At 46.6% G+C, this 18,886-nt stretch overlaps 1 protein-coding gene across 2 annotated transcripts in view; it reads right to left on the bottom strand.

Annotated features, from left to right (window-relative positions):
- XXYLT1 (xyloside xylosyltransferase 1) overlaps positions 1-18,886 on the bottom strand; it is a 174,149-nt gene that overhangs the window by 130,096 nt on the left and 25,167 nt on the right. For both annotated transcript variants that reach the window (XM_081302840.1, XM_081302839.1), the window contains exon 2: positions 12,103-12,250. In XM_081302840.1, coding sequence (XP_081158966.1) covers positions 12,103-12,250 — 148 coding nt within the window. The remainder of the gene's footprint in view (positions 1-12,102; positions 12,251-18,886) is intronic.

Genomic DNA, 18,886 nt, shown 5'->3' with positions numbered 1-18,886 from the left:
ATGACATGCAAACCCCTCCAGAGTTTTAAAGACTTTGTAGCAGCAGTCAGGATGAGAAGGAGATTTTCTGGTCTATCCTTTTGTACTTCCTGGACTATGAGCCAACAATTTTCAGCCAATTTTGTGTAATAAAAAGGCAAGAAATGAGTAAATTTCACCAATGCAATAGAGCTGCACACACTGATAGCAAAAACATCTATCATGTTATTAGGTAAAGCAAAGCAAGCTGCAGTCAATGTGAAGAGTCAATCTTATTCAATTTAAAAACTTGTGTTGCATGCTGGCATATGTGTGTTTGCAGATACATACACAAACCTGTTTACAATGCTCCCCTTGAAAAGGAGTAGAATTGAGGTAAGAAAGCAGGTTAACTTTAAAAATATACATTTTTAAGATTTTCCTTAACTGACTATCCACACTGTTTTGTTTTGATGACTGCACTCCGTATTTCTAAAAGTTCTCTTTCAAATATGCTAGGTCATTTTTTTATAGTTTCCTGCAGTCATTTTCAAGCTCGTCTTTTGTTTCTTCCAACATGGTCAATGCACATTTTTTTAAAAATCTGTGACTGATAATTCCAACATCTGAAGTCTTTGAGGGGCACCTTCTGCTGTCTCTTATTTTTGTTGGTTCTCATTCTGTACTTTGTTTTCTTTGCACTTAATTATTTGGAGCTGTTTACTGCTCCTTAAAATTATTTATGAGAATGAAGGTGATCAGAACAACTTTCAGTTAAACTCCTCTGGGGTTTCTGGGTCATCCAAATCCCTTTTTCCAGATAAGGGTCCAGCCCTGAAGTCAGGCTGTCCAAGCTCCAGTACCACTCTCCCACAGGTGCTGCCCCTTGGGGCAGACAGCCTGACCCCTCCAAGCCCAATCTATCCTGTGTGTGAATTGAGGACTTGTACCTTCTCCCTTCAGCCTTACAGGGGAAAGATGATACACATATTAAGGGCCTTAGCACATGTCTGGATCTAGGGAAGTCTTCTGTAAATTGTGGCATTCATTATTACTATAGCATTTTGCAAGATGAGGACCATAAGACCCAGCTACTGTACTTTTAGGCATTTATCCCAAAAAAGCAAAAATCTGTGTTCACACAAAGACCTTTACACAAATGTCACTGCACCTCTGTTCATAATCACCAAAAACTGGAAACAATCCAGATGTCCCTCTGTGGATGAATGGTTTTGCAAACTGTGCTGCATCCAATCATAAAACACCCAGCACTAAAAAATAATGAATTCCTCAAACATGCGGTAACTTTAAGGATTCTCCTAAGAATTATGGTGAGTGAAAAAAAAAAGGCTGATCCCATTTATATAATATTCTTGCAATAACAAATTATAGAAATGGAAAGCAGATTAGTGGTTGTCAAGGGTTGGAGAAGTGGGCATGGCTATAAAAGGGTAACATAAGAAATCCTTGTGGGGATGGAAATGTCCTGCACTTAAGACTGTATCAATGTCCATGTCCTACTTGTCCTGTTTATTATATTTCATTAAGATGATACCACGAGGGGAAAGTAAGTAAAAAATATCTGTATTCTTTCTTAAAACTACACGTTAATCTATAATTATTTCAAAATTGAAGGTTTAATTTTGAAAGAGAAAGACTCAAGAGTTAATCAAATGAAACATGCAGCCCTTGTCTTAATACTGATTTGAAAAAACAAATAATAACATTTCTGAGACAAGTGAAGAACGTGAACTCTACATAAATATTACTATACACTGTTAAATGTGATAAAGATACTGTGTTTGTATTTTAAAAGAGTACTTACCTGTCAGAGGCACTAAAGAATAAAATAAGAAGATGATACCTGGTTTGGGGAGAAGGCAATGTGTGGGAATGGAGATGAAATAAGATAGTTGAGTTGACAACAACTGAAGCTGGATGGTGGGAACAGGGGAATTCATTATGCTCTTCTCTCTAATTTTGTGTATACTTGAAATTTTCCATAAGTAAAAGTGGAGGTGGGAGAAGGCCCAAGAGGATGCTTAATGCCTTGCTTTAACCCACACCTTCAGTAAGAAGAAAAGACAGGGCTTTCACAGGGTCTTCAGATTCACAGACCACAGGCTGAGCCAGCCCCGTTCTGGAAAAACCGCTGAGGGCAGGCCACAACTGAGGGGTGAAAGGCTGCCCCTGAAGGCTTTGGAAGCCACACAGGTCTAAAAAGCACCAGCATGGCTAAACAAGAAAAATATACAACATGGCCACCTCAGATGGAGCCCAGGATGAGTGTGGGAGGGAAGCAAGAAACAAAGCTGAGCCAGGTACAGGGGTGCACATCTATAACCCCAATGGCTCAGGAAGCTGAGGCAGGAGGATCATGAATTCAAAGCCAGCTTCAGCCACTTAGTGAGGTCCTAAGCAACTTAGTGAGACCCTGTCTCTAAATAAAATATATTTTATTTAGAGGGAATGTTTCTCAGTTATTAAGCACCCCTGAGTTCAATCCTCAGTACCAAAAAAAAAAAAAAAAACAGAAACAAAAAAAAGTCAAATGGGGACACAAGCTAGTCAAGAGGATCTGGGACTACAACATCTCAAAGGATATCTAACAGCCAGAGGAACTGGCTGGAAAAGAAGAGAAACACAGGCCTGCGATTCAATCCAAGATGGTTAACCAACTGGACCTAGTCATCAGCAATTGCATGGGATGAGTATGGAAACTGAGTATTCTTCCGGGGGACAATGCACTAAAGTAGAGACAAAGAGAAGACGCACCAGGATCATCAACCCCAGAGGTGCTTGGCAAGTGCACTGGTGTGTGGGACTTGACATCATCCAAAGAGGCAGCAGCCACTGCCCAGCTGAGACCCAGGCTGCCCAGCAAACCCCTTGCCCAGGCTTGCACTGCCTGGCTTCCACTCTTAACCCCCAACCTCAAGCTCTGGCAAATTCCTCCTTATCCCCCTCGAAGCTTCCCCTCTGAACTCTGACATAACTGACAATCTAGTCCATTCTCCAAGCAAATCAGCTTCATGGGTCTCCCAAAATCCAGACATAGCCCAAGTCTGCTACACTGACCTCCAACCTCTTGCACTGTGGGTATCCACTCACTTGGGTTCTCTCTCCAATAGGGCAAAACAGTGCACCTACCCTAGTGCATGGCAGAGGAAGCCAGACCCTTCCGTGGTGAGAGGAGGCCTAGAATGCAAGCTGGTAAACCTCGTGGCAATAATAAAAGCCAGTTGACACCTTTGACTAATGCTCAAGAATTTTAAGAGAATCCTAAAAGGTCAGAATCTAATGTAGGGGGTCAAACTGAAGATGTTACTGTTCAACCAATATGACAACTATTTTTATTGGCAAAGAAAGAGCTTCTAGCATTAAATCAGTAGAAAATGGCCTATGACAGATTACTATTTTTAGCACACTATGACTGTCCTTCAGAAGAAGAGGACTCAAACACTTCAGATATGCTCTAAAAGAGCTGCCAGAAAATAGTTTTCACTGAAATCACTGGACACATGTTTACAACTTTTGATCAGTATTTACTCAGATGTTTTCACTCAGGCAAGTTCCTGAATATTTGTTTCTTCCACAGCTTTCTTCCACATGAGAACTCCCGAGCTCATGCCATGCTGAACGCTGTCAGTCAGGAGCATCCTCGGCTAAGCCAGGAGCCAAGAACGTCTGAAACAGGATGGAGAGATGGCCTCCCTGAGGGGCCATGTCTGAAGGAGGTGAGGGAGTGAGCCAAGGGGTATCACTGTGTGTGGCGGGGATGGGGTCCCAGCAAGGGGAGCAGGGGGGAGCAGGGCTGTTGTGGCCCAGTAGAGTACATGAAAGAGCACCCAGGAGCTGAAGCCAGAACCCCTTCAAGGAATGGAGAGAGTGTCAGGCCCAGAGTCACACACAAATGCCTGTAAGGGATATTGCAGGCAGAACAAAACCTGGTCTGTGGCACCAGCCTGCACCTGGATTCTACCTAATCCCTCAATCTACAGGCGAAGATCTGCCTGCCACCTGAGAAACAGGGCCTTGCCCATGGCTCACAGAAAGGTAGAGGTACCTAAGCTCTGGGGAGCTGTAACCTGGTGGCTTTCAGGCACTCAGAAGAGATCTGCTTCCTGTTTCCCAGGACAGCCCTCCAGAAGAGAAGGAATCTCATGTTCAGGCCCAGTCCCCTCAAGAGTCGATATCACCATCCCTTGGTCATCCTCTGGGTCACGCTCCTCTGAAATCCCTGGTTGGTCAATGCCACAAGGTTGCTCCATCAGTAGTGTGCCACCAGAAACACACAAGCCTGTCCCCAGGATCCCTGCCATGACTTGGCAACCAGAAAAAACCTTCTGACACCTAGGCCCAAGGCAAACTCCAGGAATACCCAAAGCTACTTCCAATCCCCTCAGAAAGTAATCCAGGTGGACACAACCAGGTGAGTAAAATGCCACACTCAATTACAGGTGCTATCAGCTATGCTGCAGGGAAAGGGAAGATTGACAGGAAGTGCCTTTTCTCTGACACTACAACAGAGCCGCATTCACGAATTTAATTATTATCCTTATTTTAGAGCAGTCTTGTTTACAGGGAGTTCAGAGGAACAACCCCCTCTCAGAACAGGAATGGGAATTCCTCAAAAAGGCATTCTGTGTGGTCATTTGTGTTTAAGAAATGCTGAATGTTTTAGTCAGCTTTTTCATTGCTATGACCAAAAGACTCAACAGGTACAACAACAAGTAGAAAAAGTTTATGAGGGGCTCACAGTCCATAGATGGCCAGCTCCATTACTCTGGCCCATGGTGAGGCAGAACATCATGCCAGAAGGGTACGGAGTAGGAAAGTAGCTCAGGACATGATGATAAAGAAGCAGAGACAGCTCTCGCACACCCACAATGACCCACCTCCTCCAGCCATACCCTACCTACCTACCTACAGTTACCACCCAGTTAAATTCCTATCAGGAGATTAATGCACTGATTAGGTTAAAACTCTCATAACCCAACCATTTTACCTCTAAACTTTCTTGCACTGCCTCACTCATGAGCTTTTGGGGGACACCTCACAGCTAAACCATAATGCTGAGTTACATAAACTTAGACTTTTTTTAACCTTAGGACTTCTGGGAGATTTTGATTTGCTGATACCCATTTGACCTTCCAAGAAGAAATGCCCTAAAATTGTCACTTTCAGAGCAACTCTGAGCCAGGTACCAGGATTCTTCACACACCATCCAGTCAGTCTCCCCACACCCCTGTCCATGCCATCATCGTCTCCACTTCATGAAAACTTGCACTCAGAGAAGTCAGGAATGGCCCAGGGACTCCAAGAGGTTTCTAAGACACTTAGACACATCAGGAACAATGGCAGATGAGAAATTCATGCACCAATTTATTATCAGTTGGGTGCAAAGCAGAACTCTGGGAAAACAAGCAAGAAATGTGACTTAGGCCCAAAGTCTTAGCAAGATCTCACTCTCCTCCAGCCCACGGTAGTATGAAGGGAGAAAAGAGAGAAGAAACAGGGCTCCTTGCCCCTGTCCCACTGAGTTCAGCCCTGGTTTAGCTCATTTCTGCCTCAAGAGTCAAAAATAAAATTTCAGAAAGAGGGAAAAACCACACTCATGCATGTGACCTCCTACCCAGGTACTGCACCCACTAATAGACAGGGTCCTAGAAGCCAACTACCTTGCCTTGCTATGGACTCAGGGAGGAAGCAGGCTATCCTCTCCCTATATCAGACAGCCAGAACAGTAGGGGGCAGAGGGACCACCCGGTCTATCCTCAAGCCACCCAACCTGAAAGCAAGCAGCAGCCACAGGGCTAACTGTGGGAACCAGCACTTCCATACAGGATCAGTGAGTTTAGGAGGCTTTGTGTTGGCTTTCTCCAGTGTTGAGGCTGATAGGGGTGGTGGTAGAAAAAAGGCCACTCTTGTCCAGGTTCCAGGACGCACACACATCCCATCAGAACATGTCTGTCTCATGCTGGATAAGTGAACATCAACAGTGTCCTGATCTGAGTTCACAACTGCACAAAGTTATAAAGTTCTATAAACCAGCCCTGAAAGCCTTCCGTGGCTGATAGGAAAGAACGGTGAAAACACTAAACCCCTCCCATGGCTGGCATAGAACAAAGAAATCCACACTAAATATGGCTTTTACTATATGTGCTGAATTTCACTTAAGTGGGGGGGAAATAAAGAATTTTAAGGGCCTTGTACAAAAGGCCACATACTACCTCAAACATAGTTATATCTCTCATTCCCTTGAGAATCAATCTCAATTCAATGTTCAAAAGAAAGCAACCACAGGGGCTAATTCACACAAAAGTGCAAAGGACTGACGGGCAAGTGGTTCCATGGCAGGAATATCTGCACTGGTTTTACCGGAACCTGTGGTCCCCATGGGAGCTGAGTGGAAGACTGCCTACCCCAGCCACTCTCATAACTGCCTCACTTCCTTGTGCTCTGAACCCACAGAGTATCTGAAACTTGCAAGTTAGTAACTGTTCCTGTGGAGCCAGAACAAAGACCCCCCTACAGGACTGGGCTCTCATGGAGAAAGACTACACAGCTGGGGGTACCCCTTACCTCATCCTCTGTATGTACCGGCTCAGTACACAGAAGCAGATGCACTCTTTGGCTGCTTGAGACCATGAGTCTACCTGAGTCTCACAGGCTGCCCACAGTGCCCACCCACAGACTCTCAGGAAACTGCAACTGGACCCAACATCTATGCCTCACAGACACATCAGCTTTCCTAAAGCAGAGGTCCACCAGCCTCATCCATGTCAAAAATGCCCATAGAGGCTGTCTCAACCCTCCTCCTGGTCTTCTCTCCACTTCCCATGTGTGCTAATGAACTCATTAATAACGGGAACTACGCTATTTCCCAACACACCACCATAGCCTTTCCCAGCTGCCCATCCCAGCTCTCTACCCTGTTTATCACCCTATAAGGCACAACTCAGGTGCCACCTCTTCCATGAAGCCTTCCTCATTCCTGTCAGATGCCTATGACCTTTCCTCATCTGAACCCCCACCTCCACACTGTGTCAGTCTTCCTGTCATCTGTTCTAATTGTTGGACTCTGCCCTATAACATGAGCCAACAGACTCCCTGAGACTCCCAGAGCAGCTGGCACTGCATCCTGCCAGTAGCAGACCCTTGGCCATGGCTGTCTACCAACTCATGCTGACCACAGGACACGACAACCTTCCAGGGTGCATGTGGGACCACAGAAAAGTCTCCTGGGGGACTCTGGCTGGTCTGAGGCACTGCTGATTGTCTGGCGCCTGCCTGCCCTGCCCAGGAGGCCCGACCACAACCACAGACCACGCCTCTGGGCCCAGCTTGCCAGGGCAGCTTTCCCCCATGTCACCAGGCTGGAGCCGATGGCTCCTCAGAGCAGTGTGACAACGGGAAGGAAAGCTGGCAGTCCTGAAGGAGCTGCTTTTTGCTCCCTCCAGTTCCAATTGGGCAAAAATGTTTTCCTTTCCACAACATAAAATGCTTCCATTGGTGACAAAGCTAATACCAACAGAAGGAGATAAAAGCCCTGTGGGTGTGAGAGAAGAGCAGAGAGTGGCTTCAGGCTGTGGAGAACACGAGGACAGGCTGCTGTGGGAACGACAGAACCAGCCAGCCAGCCACATAACCCCTCAAACAAGCAATGGAAAGACAAACAAGCACTGACCAAAATCCGAGCCAGTATGTCCCGCCTGGCAGGGCTCCTCTGTTCCTCCTGGGGCACAGCTCTGCCAATGTGGTTTTGGGTTGCACTGTTCCAAAGGGAGCAGTCAGGGCACACACAACACATGAGACTGCTGATCCCAATCCTGTCCCAGCCAGGTCCCAAGTGCAGGGCTGCAGCAAGGGGGCAAGAAGAGAGATGTGGAGGCCAAGTTCTACAGTGGTATGCGGGTAGGGACAGGGCCTTAGGTCAGAACATCAGAATGGGCATGGGCAGAGGGATTGGAAACCCAGGGGGAAGACCCAGCTCACTCCAGGACTTATCAAAGTGGCCTAAGTCTCAACTCCCCATTTTCCTCTCCTGTCAAGCAGGATGCCAACTGACTTGAAACTTCTGTAGCTACCTGAACTCCAGGAGAGGTTAGACCCTAATGGACCTAGAAAACTGTATAGAACCTACCCGTACAGGCAACACAAAGGGGAGAGGGGAGTTGACACACCCTGGCTTTGTAAAGATCACCTCTGGCCTCATAATTCTACCCTTGTCCTAACAAGACGATCTTTATGCATGTAGACAACCATCACAGTTTAATTTATGGTATTAGAAAGAAAACAGTAAGCATCCTGCTAGCTGAAAACAGGGACATGATAAATGGATGAATCAAATTTCATCCATTCATTGAACCATTCCAAAAATTTTTGAAAATTATAACTGTAGAGATGTGTGACATTAACTAGAAAAATGATAACATAGTTTTACTTGTATCATTTCCTTCACTTTTAGTTGAAATGAAAGTTCAATTTCACAGCTCTACATATAAAAAGCTCAGAATGATCTGAATATAAAGAATAACTCCAACTTTGCCTAAATTTTAAAAATGGCACATGTGGGGAAAATGCTAGATGATCAAGGAATTAATATTGATGGTATTTATATGATAGTAAAGAACAGCTTTCTTCTATTGTGGTTTTGGTTTGGTTTTTGTTTGATACTGGGGACTGAACTCAGGGGCACTCAACTACTGAGCCATATCCCCAGCCCTATTTTGTATTTTATTTAGAGACAGGGTCTCACTGAGTTGCTTAGCACCGTTGCTTTTGCTGAGGCTGGCTTTGAACTCACAATCCTCCTGCCTCAGCCTCCCAATTGCTGGGATTACAGTAGTGTACCACCTCGCCCAGCTAGCTTTCTTTTGTTTTAATGTTGTTCTCAGATATTTTATGAATGGATGTTACTTTTAAAATAGAATAGTAAGTAAACAGGTGCTTGGGGTGGGTTCAGTGGTCCTAGTTTAGGTCCCCTGCACCAGGAAAAAAAAAAGAATAAAAGTAGTAAATCTATTTTTAAAGTAGTTTAGATACAGAAGGGTGACCCTTATTCTACAGAGGGGAAGAAAAGAGAAGTTGAGACAGAAAGAACCTGCATTTCAGGAACCCTACACAAAAACTCCAGACTCCTAACTCAGAGGAGCAGCAGCTTAGCAGATCCAACCTTCCTGGATGTGGCCCAGGTGCTCAGGTCCCACCTACCCCATCCTCACTCTTAGGGAAAAAAGAATACTAGAAAACAAATAAAATAGTAGCAGGCTTGGAGGTGCACACCTGTGACTCAGGAAGCTGAGACAGAAGGATCACAAGTTTGAGGTCAGCTTCAGCAACTTAAGAAAGACACTCAGTAACTTAGTGAGACCCTGTCTCAAAATAAAAAATAAAAAGGTCTGGTGATGTAGTTCAGTGGTAAAGTGTTGCTGGGTTACATTCACAGTACAAAAAAAAAAAAAAAAAAAGGAAAAAAGAAATGAAACAACCAAAATAGCATGAATGCAGCAATTACTCTAGAACAAAATCATTAACCAAAGCACAGAACAATAATTTCTAAGATTAAAAAAGAAATATAAAAAAAGAATATAATAAAGAACTTCCACCATCTCAAGACAGCACTAATGATGTGAAAACACGGTGTCCTTCCGAAAATTGCAGGAATTCCAAATGACCTACCCAGTAGGAACCTGGCAACTCCAGGGAGTTTTGAGCGGCAGCCAGACTTCCTAGCAGAACACGCCCCAGACGCCACAGGAAGCTCCAGTGCTGCCCATTTGTTTTATGACTATCAAGTTTTAGTGACTCCCAAAGTCTCCTTTCTTAAGAAGTAGATCTTGGGCATAAGCAAAAATGAATCTCTGGAAGCACATTATCATTCAGCTAAAAAATCCAAAAAGATTGGGTGCTTGGGCTGAAACAACTAGCTGCACCTTCCCATGCCAGCCCCAGGAGGGCCACAGCCCACACATGATGGGCCCCATGATGAACCACCTATTGACCCATGGCAGAGCTCCCACCAGAGCCTGTTCTCTGAAGACGTGGCCCCCAAGCAAGCCCAAGCTATCCAGCTAACAAAGTGGGAGAGGGCCAGAGTAGCCTTCCTGGCTAACACTTCTCATCATAAAGCCAGGGTGGCTAGGCAACTCTCTAGCTTGTCATCTAGCCCTTCTTTATTTAGCACCTGATTCTCCCCATAACTGGAGAGAGCTGCCATTCACCTCCTGCTGAGCATATCAAAGCACAACCTGGCTTAGAGCTCAGCTCCCAGCAGGCAGGGACCTGGCAGTGGACAGAGGGAGGGAAGGAGGTACCATAAGTTGGGCAGCAGGCTTCTTCTTGTACCTCTTGTTGTCCTCTGGCATCAAGGCCAATCACACATGCAGAATGACAGGACTGGTCAGACTAGATCCTTACCACCCTTCTAGCTGAGCCATTTCAAATTGATCAGCCCATGGAACTCTTTGACTAAACAGAATCCTATGCCAAACCCTGATACACAAAGCAAGTCAAGAAAGACACTGAGGAGTTAGATGGGGTGCCAGAGTGGAGCGGGTGATGATGAAACTCGTCTTCCCCTGGCTCCCCAGAACAACACACCCTAGGGAGATTTTTATGAGCCCTGGATCCGAATGCAGGCTGCAATAGCTCACTGGTGCAGGCCTCAGTCTACAGGTGAGGAAGCTGAGGTCCTGAGAGACAAAGCAGCTCAGCCAAAGGCACATACATGACTGGTCAGAGATGAGACCAGCCTCCCCAAGTCTGAGCGGCCCATGGCACCTGCACTGGGCGGATACAGTGGTCTCATACGGGCCACCTAATGAGATAGAAGTAGCTGCTATTTGCAGTACTCTAAGCCAGGCAGACCTGGGTTCAAATCCCAGCTCTGCTACTTAAGTGGGTCTATAACCCGAGGCAAGGGAAGCAAATCCTTAGGCAGCCCTATCTGTCACCTCATAGGAATGGGGTAGGATTTGGTGGCTTCACTTCATTTTCTGTAAAGGATCACAAATGCTAGTTCACCCTGTCCTCCTTTCTCCTTCACCCCTGCTTGGTGCCCCTGAGTCCTTGTCTTATAACTAAGAGACCATTCAAAGACCTCCCTGATACTAGAACTCACCTGTGGAGTTTCAGTCAAAACAGATGGGCTTGCTTTTCCCTGCAATATGATACCGATAACAGGAGGTGAGGTTCAACTCTCACCTCCTAAGTCCCTGGTTGACCAGGCCCTTCTAGTCTGCAAGTGGCTCTTGGCTTCTCCTTTACTTCTGGTCTGCTAAGCCAGAGCAGCAGACCTCTACCAAGTGGCCTAGCTGTCCCCTTGGCTATAAAGTCCTATTGGTTGGGAAATTGTTGGAAAAGCTAATCAACCACAATTAGGAAAACCGCTACCACAACCGCTACCCCAAAATACCCCTTCTCACCACTAAGAGGCATACAACATGGTTGTATGACCAGAAACTAGATGATATCCAGGGCTCCAGAACCAATCAAGGATCACTAGAAAGAGAATCCAGAAGCCAGGGACACCCCACAAACAAGGCCCCTCCAAAGTTTCTGGCAAAGGATGATCAACCTGCTAGGAATTCCTCACAAGCTGCACCTATTATAGGCTACACATCATTTCTTCCCTAGAGGTGCAGAAGCCCAGAAACTCCTCTAATGTGCATTAGAGTTTCAAAAAAAAAAAAAAAAAGTTCTACTAGATCCACAATTTGTACCTCACATATCCAGGTTTTATCTTTTTAAAATCAGAAAGGATCACAAATTTGGATGATGGACAACCTAGTGCTACCTGGCATCTTACAGATATGCAAACTAAGCCCTGGGGAAGTGGGGAGCTGTGTACAAGGGGCATACTCAGGGCCACAGTCCAGGTCCCCTGTGCCTAGGAACACTACACTGCACAAATCAAACTATGTCTTCATGACCTGACCCCAGGAGCCACAAAAACCAGGGACCACCTTTAATTCTAAATGCAAAAAGCCCTATTGCCCACAGGGCTTGGCTGACTCCTCGCCCTCTCTCACACATCTCAGTATAGCTCTTCACCTGAGACAGGGCACCAGCCACACAGGAACCAGGGAAATGCATACAGAATCAGACAACGCAGGGCTGTTGCTCCTCAGTCCATGTTACCTTTGGGCATGATCTGATGCATGGCAACTGAGAGGAAGAAGATGGCATCACTGTAGTAGGTCCCTGAGCCAGCACTGAAGTGTTTCTGCATGGCCTCCACCACAGGGAAGAGCTTGTCCGTCAGCGCAGCAACATCGTGGAAGATGACCTGTAGTGGGGCAAGAAAACTTCAGCAATCAGCCAATCCGCTCTCACCCTGGGCTCCAAGCACCCAACACACGTCTGAGCCCAGGAAGCAGAAACAGACAAGTCCTCTCCAGGGACCAAGAGAAGATGATGATGGGGATTGGGGTGGGGGCAACTAAGAGCTAAGGAAATGGGGAACAATGAGGAGTTAGAGTTGAGGTTACACAGAGACTGTCCTACTTAGGGGACAGGGATACCATGGGGGAGGGCAGACAGGGAATGGAAACAGCTCCCAGTTGCCTCTGCTTTTGAACCTCAAGCTGAGTCACACCAAAGGCCAGCTCTGTGTCCAAGGACAGGAAGCCATAAAGCCCCTGATCCTGGAACTCTCAGCCTCAGCATGGCTGGATGGCTAATACTGCTTGGTCACCACCCCCTCCTAGTGGCCACTGTACGTGTGCCACAGGCCCATGAGATGCTCCAGTTCTACCTCCCTTGTCCAAAACTGCAAACACTAAGAACATTGGCAACCAGAAAAAGGAACCAGGAAAATGCTGAGCACTGAGGCAGACTTATCTGCCAACTCAACCTGCATTTCTTGAGTGTTCAGAAACTCTGAGGGACTATGAGAAGTGTAAGAAATAACGAGTTGCCACTAACCCTCAAAGCACTTCGAGGTTTGGAGGTGCCACCAGCCACAGCTCTGCAAATTGCTCTCCCACATGCTCTCTGATCCCCATGACAGCCCAAGACTTCCGAGAGACAGGCATCAGTGTTGTACCTTCCAAATTACAAATGAGGAAGCAGATGCCCAGAGAGGTTCCACTGCCACAGTCACATAGCTAACAAATGCAGTCAGGACTCTGGTGTCCAGATCAGCCCCAGGTTCCTTTCTCTATGAACACATCCTCTCCTGATCAGTGACCAGCAAGGGAGGGAGATGCCGTGTCCTAGGATGATGGTAGACAGGAGTACTGACAGGACCCTCAGTTAGTTTTCCTGCCTGACACTATTCCAGAAAGTTAAAGTCCATCCCACACCAGCCGTAGCCTTGTACGATATCACAATACCACGTGCTCTGCTCACATCTGTCTTGCAGGTTTTTCCCATTGCTCCAGGTGTCCCAGAGCACCTGAGTCATTCCTCTACACCCAACAAGCACTCAAGTCAGAAGCCTGGATGTTTCCCCTCCTTCCTCTGCCCTTCTAGGATACCTGCTGGTGGCCCCCTCCTCCTGCCCTCTTCCCTGGTACCTGACAGGATAGGACAAGCCTACTAGGTGCCGCCTACATCACCACTACAAAAACTCCCAGCCCAAGAATCCACCTGAACAGGTGCCAGCAGCAAAAGGGGAAGCCACGTGATCACGTGACTGGCCTGTTCATGCTGACAGTGGCCCGACCAGCAGCATTGCCTGAGAAGTTCTCAGAACTGGTGGGCTCCATTCCATCACCCACTGCCCTGGTTTCGAGCCTCCTGCACTCCCTGCACTTCCCAAGCCTTAGGTTGTCTTCACAGACCTGAGATGATGCTAAGTTGTTCCACCTACTTTTCCCTAATTGGGGTTCTATTTTTGGTCTTCTCAGAAATATCTCTCTCATTTCTGTTTCTCTTATATCTCTCCTTAACCAATATTTCTCTTAGTTCACATGGTTGTTTTTGTCCTTAGGTCTCCTTAAATTTCTAAAATACTATCAAACTTGGAAAAACATTTATACCACCTTGGTCCTCATCATTCACTAAAACTTGTTTTATATAAAATTTGTTTTGTTTAACCTTGTATTGTTTTATAAAAGTCCTTTGGAAGTTTCCAGATATTTCTAAGATACTGGTTGAGTTGGCAGATGAGTCCCTTTGTCCCTTTTCTGAGTTTTTTGTTGCTGCTGTCATTGCTGCTGTTGGGTTTTTTGTTTCTTTGTTTCACTTTGACCTTTTCATGTCCATGGCCTCGAAGCCTGAGATGGGGAGTGGAGACCAGTTCCTGCTATTTCCCAATATAAATCCTAAATGACATACCCTGTCTGTGACCTCTCTGACAGGCTTACTTCACCCCCTCCAAGCAGCCTTTGCTGTACCTCTGCAAATGTTCTCCAAATAGACAAAATTCATCTCTCTCTCTTGCTCTCAAAGCCTCCCATGCACCCTGGTGCCCTCAGCTGCAGCCCAAACTTCCCAGCAACGACTAGGAGCTTCTATAATAGTGGTCTTGCCTACCTCCCAACACCGCCCTTTGGGATTGAACAGAACTGAACCAGGCAAGGGGTATCCACGTGCTGGCCACCCCTTTATATCCTATGTCCTCCTACACCTGTCCTTGCTCTTCCCATGTCTGAAACTCCTTCTCCCAGCCCCCATCTGCCTGGTAAACTCCTATCCAGTCTTCCAAGCTTCCTCTCCAGCTTCCCATAGCCTCCCACAATCCACCAGGGCCTTCCTGCACTCCATTTCACACAGGGCTTCACCGCTCTTGTGGCACTTGCTCCCCAGGTCTTTTGTCTCCATATCTGCAGGAGGGGACACTCCTTGAGGTCAGAGGCTGTGACTGCCCCATGCCCTGTGTCAGACCCTGGCCATATAAACGCAAGGCTATCAACATAAGTTTGCTACAGAACTGCACTTAGGGCAAGTGACTAGGCTTCTCTGCCTCGGCTTCTTCACCGGTAACATGGGAGTGAAAACAACTACCTCCTATGCTGGCCCGTAGGGTTATCTGGAACAATCATCCAGCTCAGGGGTTGTGACACTGCTTTTACTCCTAAACCTTAGCATCCTGTGCCTGTCTTCTGGTCCCCTGAGTCCCCACTCCTCACAGACCAGTCACAGCTCTGAGCCAGCTTTTCCTCTGAGCCTCATCCTGTCTCCTCCACCACTGGGAGCTGTAGTGACACAAGAAGCTGGAAGCTGACCAAAGGGCTCTCACAGAAGAGGAGCCTCTACGTCCATTCAACAGGGAGAGAAAGGCTGTGCACTGTGCCCAGAGCAGGGCCTGCTGCAGCCACAGCCAAGCTCGGGGAGGCAGAGAGGAATTGGCAGCAAGCGTCCTCCCCACTGGCCCCACATCACCCAAAAGCTTCCCAGGCGACAACTGCATCTATCAGCATTAATAGATTTATGAGGACAAACTGTACTCAGTACATTTGTTCTAAGAGCTGTACTGTGAAGCCTACTCCAATGAATATTTCATGTAATAAATCTACTTAAAGATAAATTAATATGTTCCAGGGAATATACTTATGCAGCAAGAAGCAAATCACAGACACTGCAAGTGTGAATCAAAATGCCCAATCCTCCCCAAGACAAACAGGTCTCCAACTGTGACCTGCCTGAGGACGGCATCGGGATCTGGCATACTCTGGAGCCCCCAGACCAGGGCCTGGCGCCTCACCAGGGGCAGCAACAAGAGAGGAAAAGAAAGTGAGGGAGCCCGGAGCCCACCCCTCTCCCTTCCTCTTCTTCTTTTTTTTTTTTTTTTTTTTTTTTTTAAGAGAGTGAGAGAGAGAGAGAGAGAGAGAGAGAGAGAGAGAGAGAATTTTTAATATTTATTTTTTAGTTTTTGGCGGACATAACATCTTTGTTTGTATGTGGTGCTGAGGATCGAACCTGGGCCGCATGCATGCCAGGCGAGCGCGCTACCACTTGAGTCACACCCCCAGCCCTCCCTTCCTCTTCTTTCAAGTCCCCTAAGGAGCTATAGAAAGAATTACCATACAACCCAGGAAATCAGGAATAAAAAGTGGCTCTCATACTAAAGGCAATCAGCCAATGAGACAATGCACAGCAATGGCGTATGCCAAATGAAATTTATAATTTTTAGGGATGTAGTCAAATCATCATTCATAACCTTTATTAATTTATTTATAGACACATACTTAAAATTTAAAATCCTATTTTAAAACATTAGTTTCCCACCCAGCCTATGAAATAATTTCTTTCTGAAATCCTTCACTTGCATCAACAAAAGCACACTTATCCACCTGAGTGAGGCTGACCACCCAGAGCATGTCACCCTCACTAGGTGTCCAGAGGATGGGACGCGGCCCCCAGTGAACCCTGTAGGATGTTGGTACTGGAAGTGCTACCCCAACCCACCACACTGCCACATTCACAGCAGCAAGGCAGCTGGCTTTTCCATCAGCCTATAATCATATATTTGTAGCCACTTAGTAATCCCCCTTTTATTAGTGATCTTTGAAATGTTTGTTTATAACAATACTTCACACTTATAATTATGAGGTCTGCCTCCCACCAGAAATAATTAACTAAATTCATGTTAAATTTCTCTGCCTCTTTTCTTTTTAATACTGTCAAGGGACTTCTAGAACTATCCAGATTCAGTAATGACTAAAGTTTTTTTCCCCCACTCAGGCTGAAGTATCCTCAAACTGTACTTTGTTGTTCAAATTAAAGTATATAATGAGAAAGCTGTGTAACTTTAGAAAGAATTCTGGAAAGGCAGTTTTCAAGAGGGAGGAGGGGAAAAAAGAGACTGCCTCATATCCCACCATGTACAGCACACTCTAGACAAATCCAACACAGGAAGCCCAAGTGATCAGCCACAGCAGAGCCAGAAGTGGGCACCTCAGCCAGCCTGGCCCAGTGCTCACGGGCACAGAGAGCTCTGAGGAGCAAGGCCACAGCTCCTCAAAACATTCACTGGGCATCTAAGGCAATGCCAAGCCCTTAGTTCACAGTGAGGAAGGTTCATTTATCACCTGGTGAGCCCCACTGGGAGCCGGGACATGGACACGCTCTCAGAGCCAAGAAGGCAGATGGCAGGAGTCGGCACTGAGCACAGAAAGACACCAGGTTCCCAGGAAAGCCTGAGGTCTGCTTAGCATCTTTCCTTTTACTGTGCCTTTCAGCCATAATATTCTGCCTCACCTCAGGCCCAAAGCAATGAAGCCAATGACCAAGGACCAAAACCTTTGAAACTGAGCCAAAATAAACCTTTCTTCCTTTAAGTTGTTTTTCTCAGGCATTTTGTTCCAGCAACAAAAAGTTAACTAACACAGCTGTTACCAGATTGTCCAACTGTAGGATCTTCCTCATCAGTCTCCTTGATTTGTTCTTCTTTGTGTGAGAATCATTCAATGAATGACCTATGACCTCCAAAGAACACTGCAGTTTTACAAGTGACACTCAAAAGGAAGCACCTGAGCAATTCCTGCTTCAGACAGGCAGGCAGGTGGCCTTGGTGGGGGTCCTGCCCACCCTCCCATATGCCATCCCTGTGCAGAGTCTCAGTCCTGACTGGCCCCCTCACTGTTCTCCTGGCTCTCAGGGATGGGGATCCCCATAAGGAATCCCTGAGCTCACTCTGCTAAGCTCAGGCCTCAGACCTAGGGCAGACGCTACCTGCTCTCCTAGGATCATGAATGTCCCTGTCCAGTGCTCCCCAAGACATACACCTACCTGTAGAGGGAGCACAATGGGAAACCTAAGAGGCACATGGGCCAACCTGTTAATACTCACAAATTTATTTTGATAAATATGTAAAATACTAGAAAAATAAGCAAAACAAAAACATTTTAGTACTTTGATTTCACAGATATTGCCTAAGAAGAGACTAAAGAGAAAAAAGTAAGTCAAAATATATATTAAGTACATAATAATACTGTAGGCAGTTCTAGGATATTGGCAAAAACCACGAAGGAAACACTTAAATGACCTGACTTTGGAGTTGCTGCTTGTGTCCAGCACTTCCTTCTGTGGACAAGACGATGTGTTTAAAATGTTGAGCACAGTACTAGCAGCCAGGAGGTTCCAGTGACTGAGTCCCCTTCTTCCCCATGTTTCCTAGGTCTCAATGACTGATGTCAGTCCTGAGCCAGCTGACTCTAAAGTCCCCCACTAAACCCCCTCCTCTAAACCCAAGAGGTCACACCTGCCAGGGTGTGCCCAGGACACGCTACTTCTCTAAGCTACTCCAGGACAGGCTCAGCTCTGGCAGACAACAGGCACACAGCATGAGATGGGCACACAACACACTGGCACCTGCTCTTCATGGGACCATAAGGAAATGAAACAAAATATATGTCAGGCAGCAAGGAAGACAAACATGAGCTCATCTGATTCTAACAACTGTGTCCTTCATGAAGGAGGTAGCCAGGGCTGAAGAGGTGAAGTCACTTGTCCAAGGTAACTAGGTAGGTGGCTGAGACCCAGACTGAGCGCTAGGCCTTGATGATGTCAGAGCACACAGGTGTCTGGTGGGAGAATAGGCCTCTCTTACTTCCTCACCATGGGTGGGGCTATCACTGAGCATGGTACTGCAAACTCCCTCCAAAGAGGTAAATCTCTCTCGCTGCCTTTAACATTAAACTCCAGTGTAGACACACTCATCATTCCCCCAACCTAATTGTAAGCCTTTTCCTGGACAGATCCAGAATCCCTGTGCTGTTCACCACCTCCACGAGCTTCCACCTCCCTCCCCAGGCCAGGAGTTCAGCCAGGACAATGATTTCCTCAATGCTGTACTCCACACATGGCCAGAGGGATCCTGCAACTTTCACTCAGCCAACACCAGAAGCCTGCCATCTGCGCTCCCTGCCCGCTGTACTCCCCAGGCCCTCCCCACCTGCACCCCGTACCTAGCTTCCTGCCATCTTCTTGCCCAATGTGCTCAAAGCACCTTCTCCGTGAGGTCTCCCTGTCAGTC

This window comes from Spermophilus citellus, assembly GCF_964194105.1.
Source record: "Spermophilus citellus genome assembly, chromosome: 7".
NCBI lineage: Eukaryota > Metazoa > Chordata > Mammalia > Rodentia > Sciuridae > Spermophilus > Spermophilus citellus.
This window is presented reverse-complemented; position numbering and strand designations above follow the sequence as displayed.